The 13,346-nt window shown below is 50.7% G+C and overlaps 1 protein-coding gene across 10 annotated transcripts in view; it reads right to left on the bottom strand.

Annotated features, from left to right (window-relative positions):
* Positions 1 to 13,346, bottom strand: part of Cacna1g (calcium voltage-gated channel subunit alpha1 G) — a 65,150-nt gene that overhangs the window by 26,882 nt on the left and 24,922 nt on the right. For all 10 annotated transcript variants that reach the window (XM_035447195.1, XM_035447196.1, XM_035447197.1 and 7 more), the window contains exons 10-15: positions 7,464 to 7,615; positions 6,591 to 6,776; positions 6,389 to 6,503; positions 6,154 to 6,309; positions 1,529 to 1,613; positions 1,252 to 1,448 (exon numbers count right to left, since the gene is read on the bottom strand). In XM_035447195.1, coding sequence (XP_035303086.1) covers positions 1,252 to 1,448; positions 1,529 to 1,613; positions 6,154 to 6,309; positions 6,389 to 6,503; positions 6,591 to 6,776; positions 7,464 to 7,615 — 891 coding nt within the window. The remainder of the gene's footprint in view (positions 1 to 1,251; positions 1,449 to 1,528; positions 1,614 to 6,153; positions 6,310 to 6,388; positions 6,504 to 6,590; positions 6,777 to 7,463; positions 7,616 to 13,346) is intronic.

Genomic DNA, 13,346 nt, shown 5'->3' on the forward strand with positions numbered 1-13,346 from the left:
AGCTATTGGTCCAGGGTACAAAATGTCAATCCAAGCAAAGAAATACACCTATAGTAGCATGGTGACTATAAACAGCAGTGACCTAATGCATTTTTTTTTTAAATTTTCTAAGAGAGTTGACTTCAAATGTGATGACACAAAAAAGTATGTGAGGTGCTATATTCACTAATTAACTTAATAATGTCATTTCATATCTGTAGGCACCAAATGCCGAATTTTACTACATAAGCATATACAATGATTTACTAATTAAAAATAAAGTCTTAGCTAACCAATGTGATGACACACACCTTTAATCCTGGCACTCCGAGGCAGAGGCAGAGAGCTCTATGAATTCAAGGCCAACCTAGTCTACATAGTGAATTCCAGGCAGCTAGAGCTGCATAGGGAGACCCTGTCTCAGCAAAGTAAAATAAATAAATAAATAAATAAATAAAGCAAGCCTTGGGGGCTGGAGAGATGGCTCAGAGGTTAAGAGCACTGACTGCTCTTCCAGAGGTCCTGAGTTCAATTCCCAGCAACCACATGGTGGCTCACAACCATCCGTTATGAGATCTGGTGCCCTCTTCTGGTGTGCAGATATACATGGAAGCAGAATGTTGTATACATAATAAATAAATAAAATCTTTAAAAAAAAAAAAAAGCAAGCCTTGGCTGAGTGAGGCATACCTCTTATCCTAGTACTCTGGGAGACTGAGGCAGGAGGATCGATCAGGTGTTCAGAACCAGCATGGGCTATGTAGTGAGACCCCGTTTCAAAATGCCAAGTAAAATAATAACAAATTAAGGGTAAAGACTTAAAAGTAAAAAGACAGTACAAGCACGGTCTTCTGCACTATAAAGCTGGCTTTGTCACTCACTCCGACCATCTGAGATTGAGGTCCCCATTAATAAAATGGAAGCAATGATGGCACCTCTCTCACATTAGTGGGGCAGTAAAGATTCCAGTCACAATATCTACAGCAGAATCTAGGGTTCTATCAAGAGCTAAATTGGGGCTTGTATAAAGTATAAAGGGGAAATGTGTACCCCATGCTTGACCTACGGGAGAGGTCCAGAGAAGTTAAATCCTGCTTAGGGTCACACAAGAAGAGAACAGTGGGTTCTGGTTAAGAACACTGCTTCCCTAGCCCTGACTGCTCTGTCCAGCCCATGTCCCAGGGGCTGTTTCCTTGGATCTGCCTGCCTCCATCCCCTCATCCTGCCATCCATTAATCTCTCACAGTGGGGCACCGACATGTAATTCCTTACCGGTGACTTCATTTCATGATGGGCAGCTCCGGGCTCAGCGGACCCACTGCTACTGGTGCGGCGAGAGCCTGGGCCCAGTGCTTCCCCGACACCTGTGCTGGAGCTCTTGGGCAGTGACATTGGCGTAGCAGCTGTGTGGATGATGAGGGGTGGCAGAAGGCTCTTTCGTAGCTCTGGGTGTTCTCCCAAGGCCACCACTGCAGGAGGAGAGGGGAGAGCCTGAGTCCATGCAGGCAGGTCCAGGGCCAGAGGCTATGCCCTCAGGACCACTACTCACAGGCCAAGCGCTTCTTCCTGTCCCCATCACCATCCACGCTGGGTGAAAAGAAATCAGGCTCTGACTCAGACTTGGTGGCATCTCCCTAGGGTCAGGGAACAGTGGGCCATTAGGACCCTGGCCAGGCAGACGTCATCAGTATGGACCAAGGTCTCCCTCTCACCACATGAACACGCCACACAGACCACAGGAACCAGAAACCACGATAGATATGAGGCATGCATGGGGACTGGCCAGACCACCCAGGCTGGGGGCCTGGGGCTTCCCATGGCTGATGCCTCTGCCTCCCACCAGCCAACCCTTATGAAAGGCCATGGCTAACCAAGCCCATAGCACAAGCAGCCTGGCTGGACTGGCACCAAAACTAGCTGAGGGAGAAGAGGGTGGCTGGATGGGCACAGGCTAGGGGATTGAGAACCAGGGTGAAGTGGTCACTACAGCCTCAGTTCCAAAAGCCTACTCAAGGCCCCTTTCCTTCTCCTCTTGTTGACCCTCCCTGAATCTCCCACCTGTGGATCTGTGAGGGAAACAGAAAGACCCAAGGCAGAGCAACTTAGCATAATGGTACTTTAGTCCCTTGACCTCTGGCCTCTACCTTCCCCAAGCCTCAGCTTCTTCCTGGCCCCATTTCTACTCCTCTCTCTGTCTCTGGGATAGATTTTTTTCCTTCCTTCTTAGCAGGTCAGTAGGTTTCCCAGTAATTATACACTCCTCCTCAAGAAGTTATTAAAAAATACTTGATTGCTACTTTTGATAAGGGCATAAATATTGGATAATTGGCATCTCAGGGGATCATTTTCATTAACTCAGTTTACATCCCTAACGAGGCCTTTAATTATCAAGTGGGATCTCCAGGGGGCTGCTAGGGATGCACAGCACTATGGGGTCCCATGGGAAGCCTGGCTTCGCCCCAAATTCCAGTGCCAGCACACGAAACACCAGAGGACAGGTTTGGCATGAGGGACCAAAAGGAGGGACATGCTCAGAGATGGCTGGGAGGATTTAGTCCAATGAATTGGTGGTCAGAGACTCAAAACTGGTGGGTTTAAAATTTTGTCACAGTACAGCAAGAGCCACAGCCCATCCCTGCATCCTCCAAGGACTTGTACCGAGCTGAGGTAACTGTGAGGTCTCCAGTGGAGACTCGGGGCAAGGGGCGAAGGGGAAAAGAATGAGGGAGCATGTCTTAACTCCACTGAGGCTGGATGTTTCAGACTCCTTCAGGACCCAGGTGCAGGCAGGCACGCATGCGGTGCCCACAGACATGTGCACACAGAGGATTCTAAGTCCCTTCCTTCTCTGGCCCATCCACAGGCCTGGCAGGGATGGGAATGTGCCCTCTGCAGCTTGACGTGGGCAGAGGCAAAGATGCTCCTCCCTTCCGTGTCCTCAAGGTGGGGGAAGGGACTTAAAATCAAAGCAAACCTCACAACACCAATGACCACCACGGCGACCACAGGTTGCATGACAGCTGAGCATGAACAAGAGGAGCACAGAGACACAGGGACAAAGTGGAGGGGGCACTGGGCACAGGGGCATGCCAACTCGTGATCGCATACCTACCCCCTGGGAGTCGACAGGCAGCTGAATACAGCTTAACTGCCCACTCGCATCTTCCCGTTTGCTGATTTCCTACAGCGAGAGGGGGAGGCAGGGGAGGGCTGCTGTTCACAGGCGCTCCGGCCCTCAAAGATCAGCAATGTCCCAAGAGGATGAAGAAAAGGAAATGAGAGACACGGGGTAGGGAGAGTGGGACAGGACAACCTTCTAGAATTCAGCCTCAGGCCCCTAGGCCTGAATGAATCCGAAGGGCAAAGGCAGAGGTAACAAAGGTAAGAAGCACAGGAAGGATCAAGTCCTCCCGTAGTCCTTGTAAGAGTGGCCACCGTGCTTTTCTGTGGAACTAGGGATCAAAACCACGGCCTTGACTGTGCCAGGCAAGGGTTCTACCACTGAATCACATCCATGGCTCTTGACATTTTGAGACAAATCTCGCAACATGGCTCAGACCGGAATGGAACTCAGGATGCTCTTGCCTGTGCCTTCTAAGGGCTGGGATTACAGGTGTGTGCCGCCATACCCACCCTGCCTTAAACTGCTTATGAACAAAGCTCACTTCCTTACAAGGTGGGAGATGGCCCCGTTAGAAGCATCTCACAGGGTAGGCACCTGCGGTCACAGAAGTTAAAGAAACTGCCGCACACTGTGCAGAGTCAGAGATTGTGGGCTGCGCCCCACATCTCCAACTGAGAACACAGCTCCCTGCTCTCTATTTCCAAGGTGGTTGTGTGGGCAGCAAGGGTAGAGATGGGCAGAGAGGGTGTGAAGATGTGGATTAAAGCTGGGGACAGGGCCTCAATGAGGAGCAGAGTCGGTTCCCATCATTTGTAAGACTTAGCCCAAGACCTTTCCAGTCAGAATGGATGCGTATGCCCAGCGTAGGATGAGATGTGACAAGTAGCAGTGGGATGGCGGCCATGATGTTGTTTAGTATCAATTAATGGCTACACACAGGGCCTGCTGCTTGTTCATCTAATTAAGTGCATGGATGACAAATAATACAGGAATTCAGGGCGCTACCCCCTGGGAATCAGGAAATCAGCAGCCAAGCAGGCTCTGTCCCCAAAGCCACCCCCTACCCATTCTTGGAAGGATGTTAAAGCCAGCAAGAGGGCTACCCTTGAGGTCTCATGCTGAGGTCCACCAAAATGGGGCAGATGCTCTCCCACTGAGGTGGGTTGTCTTCTTCATAAAAACAAAACAGTATTCCAGGTTATCACTACCCCAAAACTAGCCTCCCTTGCCAGACCTGACACCCCAAAGAGGTAAGGACAGGTGGCTCCGGATGTGCCCAAGTCATCAGCATTGAATGACATTCTATGCAGGACAGTGGACCTTCAGGGCCACAGCTGCAGCCCACCCCATGGAGGAGGTTTAACCTTGAAATCCTTTCTCTATTGCACACCTTACCCGAAGCAACCCAGCCCTTGAAGGCACCAGGCCCTGGGTGACTGACACTCTCCCAGTAAGGGCACTTACACTATGAAGGTTTAGGAGGGAATCTCCTGTGAGGGCCTTGTCAATCCTTCCCATGCTGGGAAAGCTCTCAGGCCCCCAGCAGGGCTAGGGTGACCAGGCCAGACATAAGGGCCTGGCAGCTCTGTTCCCACACTCAGACATCACTGCTGCCTAGCAACCAGGCCAGATCAGCTGCACTCAATTTAACAAGGTGTTTGTGAAAGCCAGTTGGTGGGGAAGGGGCTATCTACACGGGCACCCTAGGTCTACCAAGGTAGCTGGATGAAGGGGAAAGGCCAGGGTATTTTTCACTTCCTTTGGATTTTTTTTTTCCTGAGAGTAAACTCAGTCATCACAAATTGCTTTTGGAAAGGACTGAAGAGACCCATCCCCGCTCAGCTCTTTACTCTGGCAGGCAGCTAGCAACTACCAATCATGAGGCTCTCGGGAGAACCCTGTGGTACCCCTCAAATCTTCAGGTCTAAGGGAAAACTCAAAGAAGTGTCCTATTGAAAGGAGAGTGCCCATGGCCCTCTGTCATTCCAAGAGACCCACCCACTCATCACTAAAGCCTCCCCCACACACCTCAAGCAGCCTCTGCTGCCACCCAGCAGGGAGGAAATGATAATGATAACTACACAATTAAAATGGAAGCAGAAAAAGGCCAGTGCAGGACAGACGCTCCTGCACACCACTAGTGCCCAACACCCGCACCCCTCCTCAGCCCAACCCGGCCCAGGGGGAACAGCCCTCCCTTGCATGGCTGGGAAAGAGTCGGAAAATAGATTTTTGTTTTTCCACCGTGTGCTGGGTATTTATAGACCAGGCCGCAGCGGGAGTTTCCATCCGGGTCACCCAGCGAGAACTGGACCAAGAGCTTCTCCAGGCCCAACCTGGTGCATTTCTAGGTTGGGTCAACCTGCCCTGTTTGAGGTGCTGGGATGATGGAGTGGGGATGAGAGCTTGGGTGGGAAGACAGGCAGAGCTGAGAGAGAAGGAGGTAGGCCTTTGGGACGGAAGCTGTGCCCTGGCACAGCCGGGACAGGATCAATCCGAATCAATATTAATTGATGACGCTGCCTGTGACGGAGGTGATGGAGTCTGGGCTGGAAATAGGACGCTCATCTCTGCCATGCCCGAAGCTAATTGGGCTCATTTCTCACCCTGGGCAGCTCAGCCCTGCCTGGGGCCCTGGTGGCATCTTCATCAGCTCAGCCTGTGCTCTGATGGCTTGCACACAAGCTTCCCACACCCCACAGCCCAGAGGGGTCCTCCCCACATGTGCCATAAAGGCCCATGCTCTGGGGTCCAGCTATATAGGTTGCCAAATTTGGCTTGTCTTTCTGGGAAAGGGCCTAGCTAACTAAAAGAACCCTATAAGCTGCCAATGTATAACCCCCACACAGCAATCTCCTGTATCACCCCTGATGACAGGTTTCAAAAGGCCCAGTGCTCCCCACCCCAGGCCCACCCTGGCTTAGTCCAATGGCTACTGCTTGCAGGGTCTCCCAGGCCTCACAGCAGCAGAGGGAAGAAGAGGCAGTCATCCCTCCTGGGAGTCAGGACACTGCTCTCAGCATGGTGACATGGGTAGGGCAGGGGGTTACCTCTGCCTGGAAGCCTTCCACCAGGATGGCGACAAGCAGGTTAAAGAGCACGTAGTTGCCAAATGTCATGAGGGCAATGAAGTAAAGGGCAGCCCAAGACGATGTGGAGGCCATGCCATTGTAGAGGACTTTATTCCAGTCCTCCTGAGTCAGAATCTGTGGGCAGGGGACAGGGGTCAGGGCTTGACTAGACACCCAACCTCCCCAACTCACCCCTGCCCTGTGACCCTCCAACCTGAAAGACAGTGACGATGGCCCAGAGCAGGGAATCAAAATTCTTCCGGTCTGGCAACGTGTCCCCATCCCGTTCAGATGCAAACTTGCAACCAAAGAGATGCATGCCCAGGATGCTGGAGACACAGGAAGTCCCAGATAGGGTCAGGGTCCTGTGCTCCTGCCCCTAGTCCCACCCGACTCTTGGCCAGCAGTGTGCTCACCTGAAGATGAAGATGAAGAGCATGAGCAGCATACAGAAGGTGGCCACGTTGTCCATGGTCTTCATGAGCACCACGAGCTGCCGCTGTAGTGCCGGCAGGAAGCGTACTAACTTCAGCACCCGCATCAGGCGGAAGGTCCGCAGCACCGACAGGCCACCTCCCTGCTGGCCCACAATCTCCCACACACTGTGGGAGGCAGGCAACCTGAGTCCCTACGCCCTGGGATCCTGACTTCCCTTTCCGAGGACCCACTGGTGACATCTGAGACCCAGCTGCCCAACACAGCTTGGAGAAGGATCATGCACAGCCCTTCTGGCTTCACAGGGGCTGAAAGCTCAGGTGACAGCTCTAGTTCGCTTGACCCGCCCCTCTCAGCCAGAGATCACATCCAGGGAGCAGACAGCCCTCTCCTTTAATCCCACCAATGCAAGAGCGTCAAGTTAAGGAATATTTGCTTTGTTCCCTTCTAATGAAATCTAAAGCCAATTCCAGAAACCAATAAAGTAGTTCTGGTCCTGGGCTTGGGGGGTGGGGGTTGGAATTCTTCCCAGGTCTTGGAAACCCTAAAGTTAAGTTGCTGGGCGTCTGAGTTGGTTTCCAAGCACTTTGCAAGCAGGAAAGCTGACTGCATCTCACTCTTCCTCCAACTCCACTTGAGAGCCAACTCTCTGATCCTCACCCACCCCGGGCCTGGGTAGGGTTGAGGACAAGAGGTAGATGCAAGGAGAGCAGATGGAAAAGGGGCCCAGGCTCTAGGAAAGCAAGGTGAGACCCAGAGGAAGGTAAAGAGATGGAGGGCTGAGGCCACGCCTCTCACTCTAAGTCATCCCTGCTGTCGCTCTTTCAGACAAAAGCAGGAGGGGACAGTCATACCTGATGACAACAATGACACCATCGAAGATGTTGTAGGGATTCTTAATGTAGCCAAAGGGACCATACACGAGCAGCTTCAGCAGCATCTCCAAGGCGAAGAGGCTGGTGAAGACGATGTTGCTGATTTCCAGGGCGTTGGTGAGCTCCTCGGGCTAGAGGGCAGTGGTGTATGTGACAGACTCATCCCCAAGCCCCACATCCCAGTCCTCTTGAACATGGGGCCCCAGCTAGAGGAGGAGCAGGAATGGCAACCTTAGGAAGCATCTAAGCAGAAAGGCATTCAAGAGCAGCCACCCTGGGATCATTCCCAGGACTGGATCTCAGGTCCTGAGATTAAAGATTTTTTTAGGGGTTACTGTGTGAGTTTAGGAGCAACAGCATTTTCTCCTAAGCGGTCTCAGACTTTTCAGTTCCTATCCGGAGGCCTGGGTCACATGTGTGTTAACAAGCAGGAGGGAAATCCCCAAAATGAGGACTTGTGCCTGATGCTATCTGGAATAACCCTCACCCTACCCGGCCACTCACTCTGTGACCTTTGGCAAGATTCCCAACCGCTCTGGCCAACTATAAAACACCAGAAGTAATTCCTTTTATGCCCCTACCCAAGGTCTGGGATGGGACCAGGGATGCATCCTAAAGGCCATCAGAAGAACAGACGACAAAAGCCATCTCCTCCACTTGTTCCCTCCAGTATGAGCGAAGCGCCTGCTATATGCCTAGCAATGTACCAGGCATTGGAAGAGCTGTAAAACACACCTCTCAGGAGCCCTGTGTCTGGCTAGAAGCAAGTTGTCCATACACTAAACGGCTGAATAACCACAAGGGACCTTAGAACCTGCCTTGGTGCCAAAATATACATAGAAAATAGATAGAAAATCTGGAAGTTCAGGGGAGACAATGCCAAGAAAGGTGATTGGAAGGGAGCACTTATAATGAACTCCAAAGGGTGAGTGGGTCTCCCTGGGGAGGGGGAGGGGTGAATAAGCTGGGGGAGAAGGAAGATGCATGGCTTGGCCTCGGGGCTGGGATGCAGGTTGGGATATGATTAGCTCAGCCAGCTCACTGTCCACCTGACAGGTGAACAACAAACCAAAAACCCAAGGTGCATAGCAGCTGCCCACAAAGCATAGTTAAAAGAAACAGCCACAGCTGGGCAGTGGTGGAGCATGCATTTAATCCCAGCACTAGGGAAGCAGAGGTAGGTGGATCTCTGTGAGTTCGAGGCCAGCCTGGTCTACAAACCAAGTTCCAGGACAGCCAGGACTGTTACACAGAGAAACCATGTCTCAAAAAACCAAGAGAAAAAAGAAAGAGAGAGGGGGGGTGAGGGAGGGAGGGAGGGAGGAAGAAAGACAGACAGACAGACAGACAGACAGATGGAAAGAAAGAAAGAAAGAAAGAAAGAAAGAAAGAAAGAAAGAAAGAAAGAAAAGGGAAGAAACAGCCAAATGAGGCCTTATTCCATCAGACACCTCCTCCTGTTTATGCAGATGACTCGTCTGGCTACCCAAGCATGAAGCCAGGTCCTGGGTGCAACCAAATGTTTTGTTTTGGTTTTTTTGTGTGTGTGCGTTTTGTTTTGTTTTGAGACAGGGTTTCTCTGTGTAGCTTCAGAGCCTGTTCTGGAACTCACTCTGTAGACCAGGCTAGCTTTGAATTCACAGAGATCCGCCTGCCTCTGTCTCCCAAATGCTGGGACTAAAGGCAAGTACCACCACTGCCCAGTCAACCAAATGTATCTTAATAGCCCTAATCTGTGTGACCAGGCTGGGAGGGAGGTTAGAGAGCTGGAAGGAAAGGACCTCTCACTAGTGGGCTGGGACACTTTGTGGGAGGGGTCACAGTAGATACACTCTAAGCCCATGCATGGGATTCTTCCTAAAGGCAGGCCTGGGTGTCTGAGAGTCACCTCAGCTGATACTGGGGGCAACTCTTTCGGGGCCAACCATTGCTCCGGCAGATCTTGCTTGAGTGGGTATTTGATTCACCAGTTCTGAGCAGAGGCACAAGGGGACAATACAACCAGATCTAGTTAATAGGGTCACACTGAGACCGGACCTTTGGCCCTCCAGTGTCAGCACAGTGCAGAAAGCAGGGAAGAGGCCATTTAAGTGCAGATAAAGCCCAGGGCTCAGACCTTTCCTGACCCTATTCTGCACTCCAAAATCCAGTGACCAAGGAGCCATTGTCAGTGAGCCTGCCCCATTTACCCAGCCTTTCTCCAGGAGACTTGAACACACAGGCAGGGTGCCTCACAGGCTCCTGGCTCTCAGCAGGTTTCTTCACCTGCCATCCACCTAACAAACAACTTTCTGCTTATGCTACAGGGCAGCAGAAAAAGCTAAGAAATAGTAGGAATGGATTCTAAGACAAAGGGCAGAGAGATCCAGGGAAGGGGAATCTCACATCACCTTGACCCTGATAACACTAAACAAGACCACAGCCACAGACAGTGAGGAGTCCGTGAATCCAGACATATGATGGGCTGAGAGCATAACACACCTTCTAGAGATGTGTGTGTGAAGCACAAGCAGACAGGAAAGCAGCATGAAGCACACTCACAAGGGGTGGATTTTATGTCACAGAAAGTATACTGATTGAGCATCTCTAATCCAAAACCCCAAATCTGAAACCTACAACTTCCTGAGTACCAATGTGATGCCACAAGTGGAAATTCCCACCTGACCACGTGGCAGGTCACAGTCAAAATTAGTATACTAGCCAGGCAGGGTGGCACCGACCTTCAATCCCAGCACACACCTTCAGGTGAAGTACCCCAGATGTAGAAGAGGCAGGCAGATCTGTGTGAATTCAAGGCCAGCATGGTCTACAGAGTGAGTTCTAGGCCACCCCAGGCTACAAAATAAGGCCCTGTTACAAAACTAAAACCAAAAAATGAGACAAACAAAAGTACAAGTATTCTCAAAATACACAATTTTAAGGCAGGCAAAGTGTACAAGGAGTATATGAACCATCAATGAATTCAGACATAGGCTTCATGACTAAAATATCTTATTGTGCAAGTGGAAATACTCTCAAATCTAAAACACTTCTGGTCCCAAACATTTTGTTGTTGTTGTTGATTTTCAAGACAAGGTTTTCTGGTGTAGCATTGGCTGTCCTGGAACCAGCTCTGTAGATCTGGCTGGCCTCAAACTCACAGAGATCTACCTGCCAAGTACTGGGATTAAAGGCATGTGCCGCCACCACCACCTAGCCCAAATATTTTAAATGAATACAAAATAATTGAATCTGTACTTCAAAAAAGCTACTAAAAATCAAAATGTATAAAACTACTGAAAGCATAGTAGTTTTCAAGAGTTTTTTTGAGATGGGCCGGGGGGGGGGGGAGGAAGGGTGTCCCTATGTAGTCTAGTCCAGATTTGCTTTGAATTTACAAACTCCAGCCTCAGTCTCCTGAGTGCGGGGCCACCATGCCCAGCCAGCACCACATCTTTGATATGTATGGGTTTGCTCCAGCAGTGGTTCCTAACAGGACAGCTACTGTGTATACACAGGTTTCATCCTTGAAGCCCTAGGCAATCTGCATCAATAGCCGAGGGGCACACACTAACACAGTTTATCAATTCATAGTGAAGGGCTCAGTGAGAAGGCAGGTGCAGGGGACCCCTGGAGGGCTGTACCATCGATGTCCATCAAGAGGTGGGGCAGCAAAGGCTGAAGACCCCACCCCACCCTGCCAAGCAGCTTTGGAGAAGCTGAGGTACCTGATACAGGTTGACCTTTGGACCAGGCACTTGGCCTCAGCCTTGCCACTCTCCTGCACACACTTAAGGGCCAGACCTCTTTTTTTTCCCAGAACCCTATAAACCATCCCCTGGTGATCCACAGAAGAAGAAAAAACAACAACAACAACAAAAAAAAACAGGGTGGGGGTGGGTAGGGGAGGACGTGTGGGAGAAGGGAAATGGGATTGTCACGTAGAACAATCCTGTTCCTAATTCAAATAAAAAATGTTGGAAAAAAAAAAAAGCAGTACTATGACTATGGCCAGGACTATGATATTGACTCTAGGACAACTTAAATGTTTCTCTTTTGGTTAAATAGTTTATTTTTCTGTTACAAAACAAGTGCTTATTTATTGTAGAAAATTTCAAAATAACTTAAAATGTTAAAATAAAATGATGGTTAGCCCATCAAAAAACAAACAAACAAACAAACAAAAAAACCCTTTCTTCCCCAGAAAACAAGGTCTGTCCAAGTTACTAAATCAGAGGCTGGGAATGTTTTGCCAACATAGGGCAGGACACAGACACAATCTTAGTAACACAATTGCCCCAGGGACTGCAGCCATAATTCTGGCCACTCAAAGGGGCAGAGGTGGAGTCGTGCTCTGCTAGAATCCAGCACTGTGCCATGAACTAAGAACCCAGAGTTCATTTCCTCTACACTTCCAACCAAACAAGGGATAGAGAGACAGGAGATGGCCTGGAGAAACTGAGGCTTGGAGAGGCGCAGGCACTTGATGGAGGTTACTTGGGCTCCTTTGGAGAGGGCTTTGATCACATGTCTCATGATACCACTCCCGCCATGCTGTGAGAGAAAGCCCATTCAGTCCCTGAGGCAGGTTTCAGACTCCCCCTATTGACTTCCTGGCTTCAGATCCTCTTTCTCAGACTCTGGCAGCGGGGTGTTCCCTGCCATTCCTGGATGTCAGGGCCCAGTGGATACATGTGTAAGAGGTGACTGGCAGCTTGAGCCTTTGCAGCTGAGGCCTGGACCTCTGTTCTGTGCTGATGCTGGCTAGAGTCCTTCCTTGCCTGTCTCCCAACCTGTGCTCCCCTGAACATCACTGTGTAGCAAGTATAACCTGGTCAGCTGCTTGCTACCACACCATCTCCCTTGACTGTACTTTCAAGTGCCCTCTGTGGACAGAACATTCTTGATACAAAGGTGGGACTGAACCCAAAGACAGTAAGCCTGCCGACTCTGAACCTTTCTACCCGTGTGACCTTGAGAAAGTCTCTTAGCAGTTCAGACATCCTGGAACCTCTTTTGTTATACAGAGAGCCAGCCACCACCTTGTGATGCTGCTGCTCTGCAGGGCAGCTGAGTTCAAGCCCAGGAAGACTCAATGCTCCGCTCCGGCCCAGGCTCAGGTGGCCCTGTGGATGCACAGCCCTCAGGTGCACCAGGACAGACTATCTGCAAGTGACAGCTAGGTGGGAGAAAAAGTCAGGAGCAACATGGAGCTTAAGTCAGTGGGCCAGTCCAGGTGGAGGCGCTCAGGAAGAGTATCAGTGGAAAATATCCCCAGCTGGGTGCAGCAGTCGTAAAGCGCAGAGGAGGGAATATGTGTGTGGTTGGGTGGGGGTGGGGTCATACTCAGGATCCAAAATGTATCGAGTGGGAAAGGTGGGAAAGGCGAAGGCTGCAAGGCCCACAGGAAAAGTGGCTTCCAGCCACAACTCAAGCTTTGGCCCATGACACTGCCATTGGTGCTTCTGGAGGGAGGAAGGAGATAGGCAAGCCTGTGTATTAAGAAGATTAATCTGGCTACAGTGGTGGCAGCATGCAGATGGCTTGGAGGGGAGATAAAGACCAATTAGGAGTTACTGCAGCTGTCCCAGCAGGAGCCTAAGAGCTCATTCTGATAGACAGTGATGCGCCCTTCCAGGGAGAGGCAGAAGGAGGGGCCAGACCAGAGCTAAGAAGGGGCTGGGTCAAGTTTCTCCGGTCTGCACCCCTGGCCCAGTCCATCTCCTCAGCAACTAGCAGCTCCACCAATCCTAAAAGTTTCTGCTCACCAATCTGGACTCCTCAGCTAATCTCAATCCTGCTTTTGCTGTTCTCAGCTCATGCTCCCAGGAGCTGGGGTCTAAGCAGGCTGCAGGGACGGATGAGGGTGCCCGAGTCAGGAGA

The sequence above is a fragment of the Cricetulus griseus genome, chromosome 7 (assembly GCF_003668045.3).
Source record: "Cricetulus griseus strain 17A/GY chromosome 7, alternate assembly CriGri-PICRH-1.0, whole genome shotgun sequence".
Classification (NCBI taxonomy): Eukaryota; Metazoa; Chordata; class Mammalia; order Rodentia; family Cricetidae; genus Cricetulus; species Cricetulus griseus.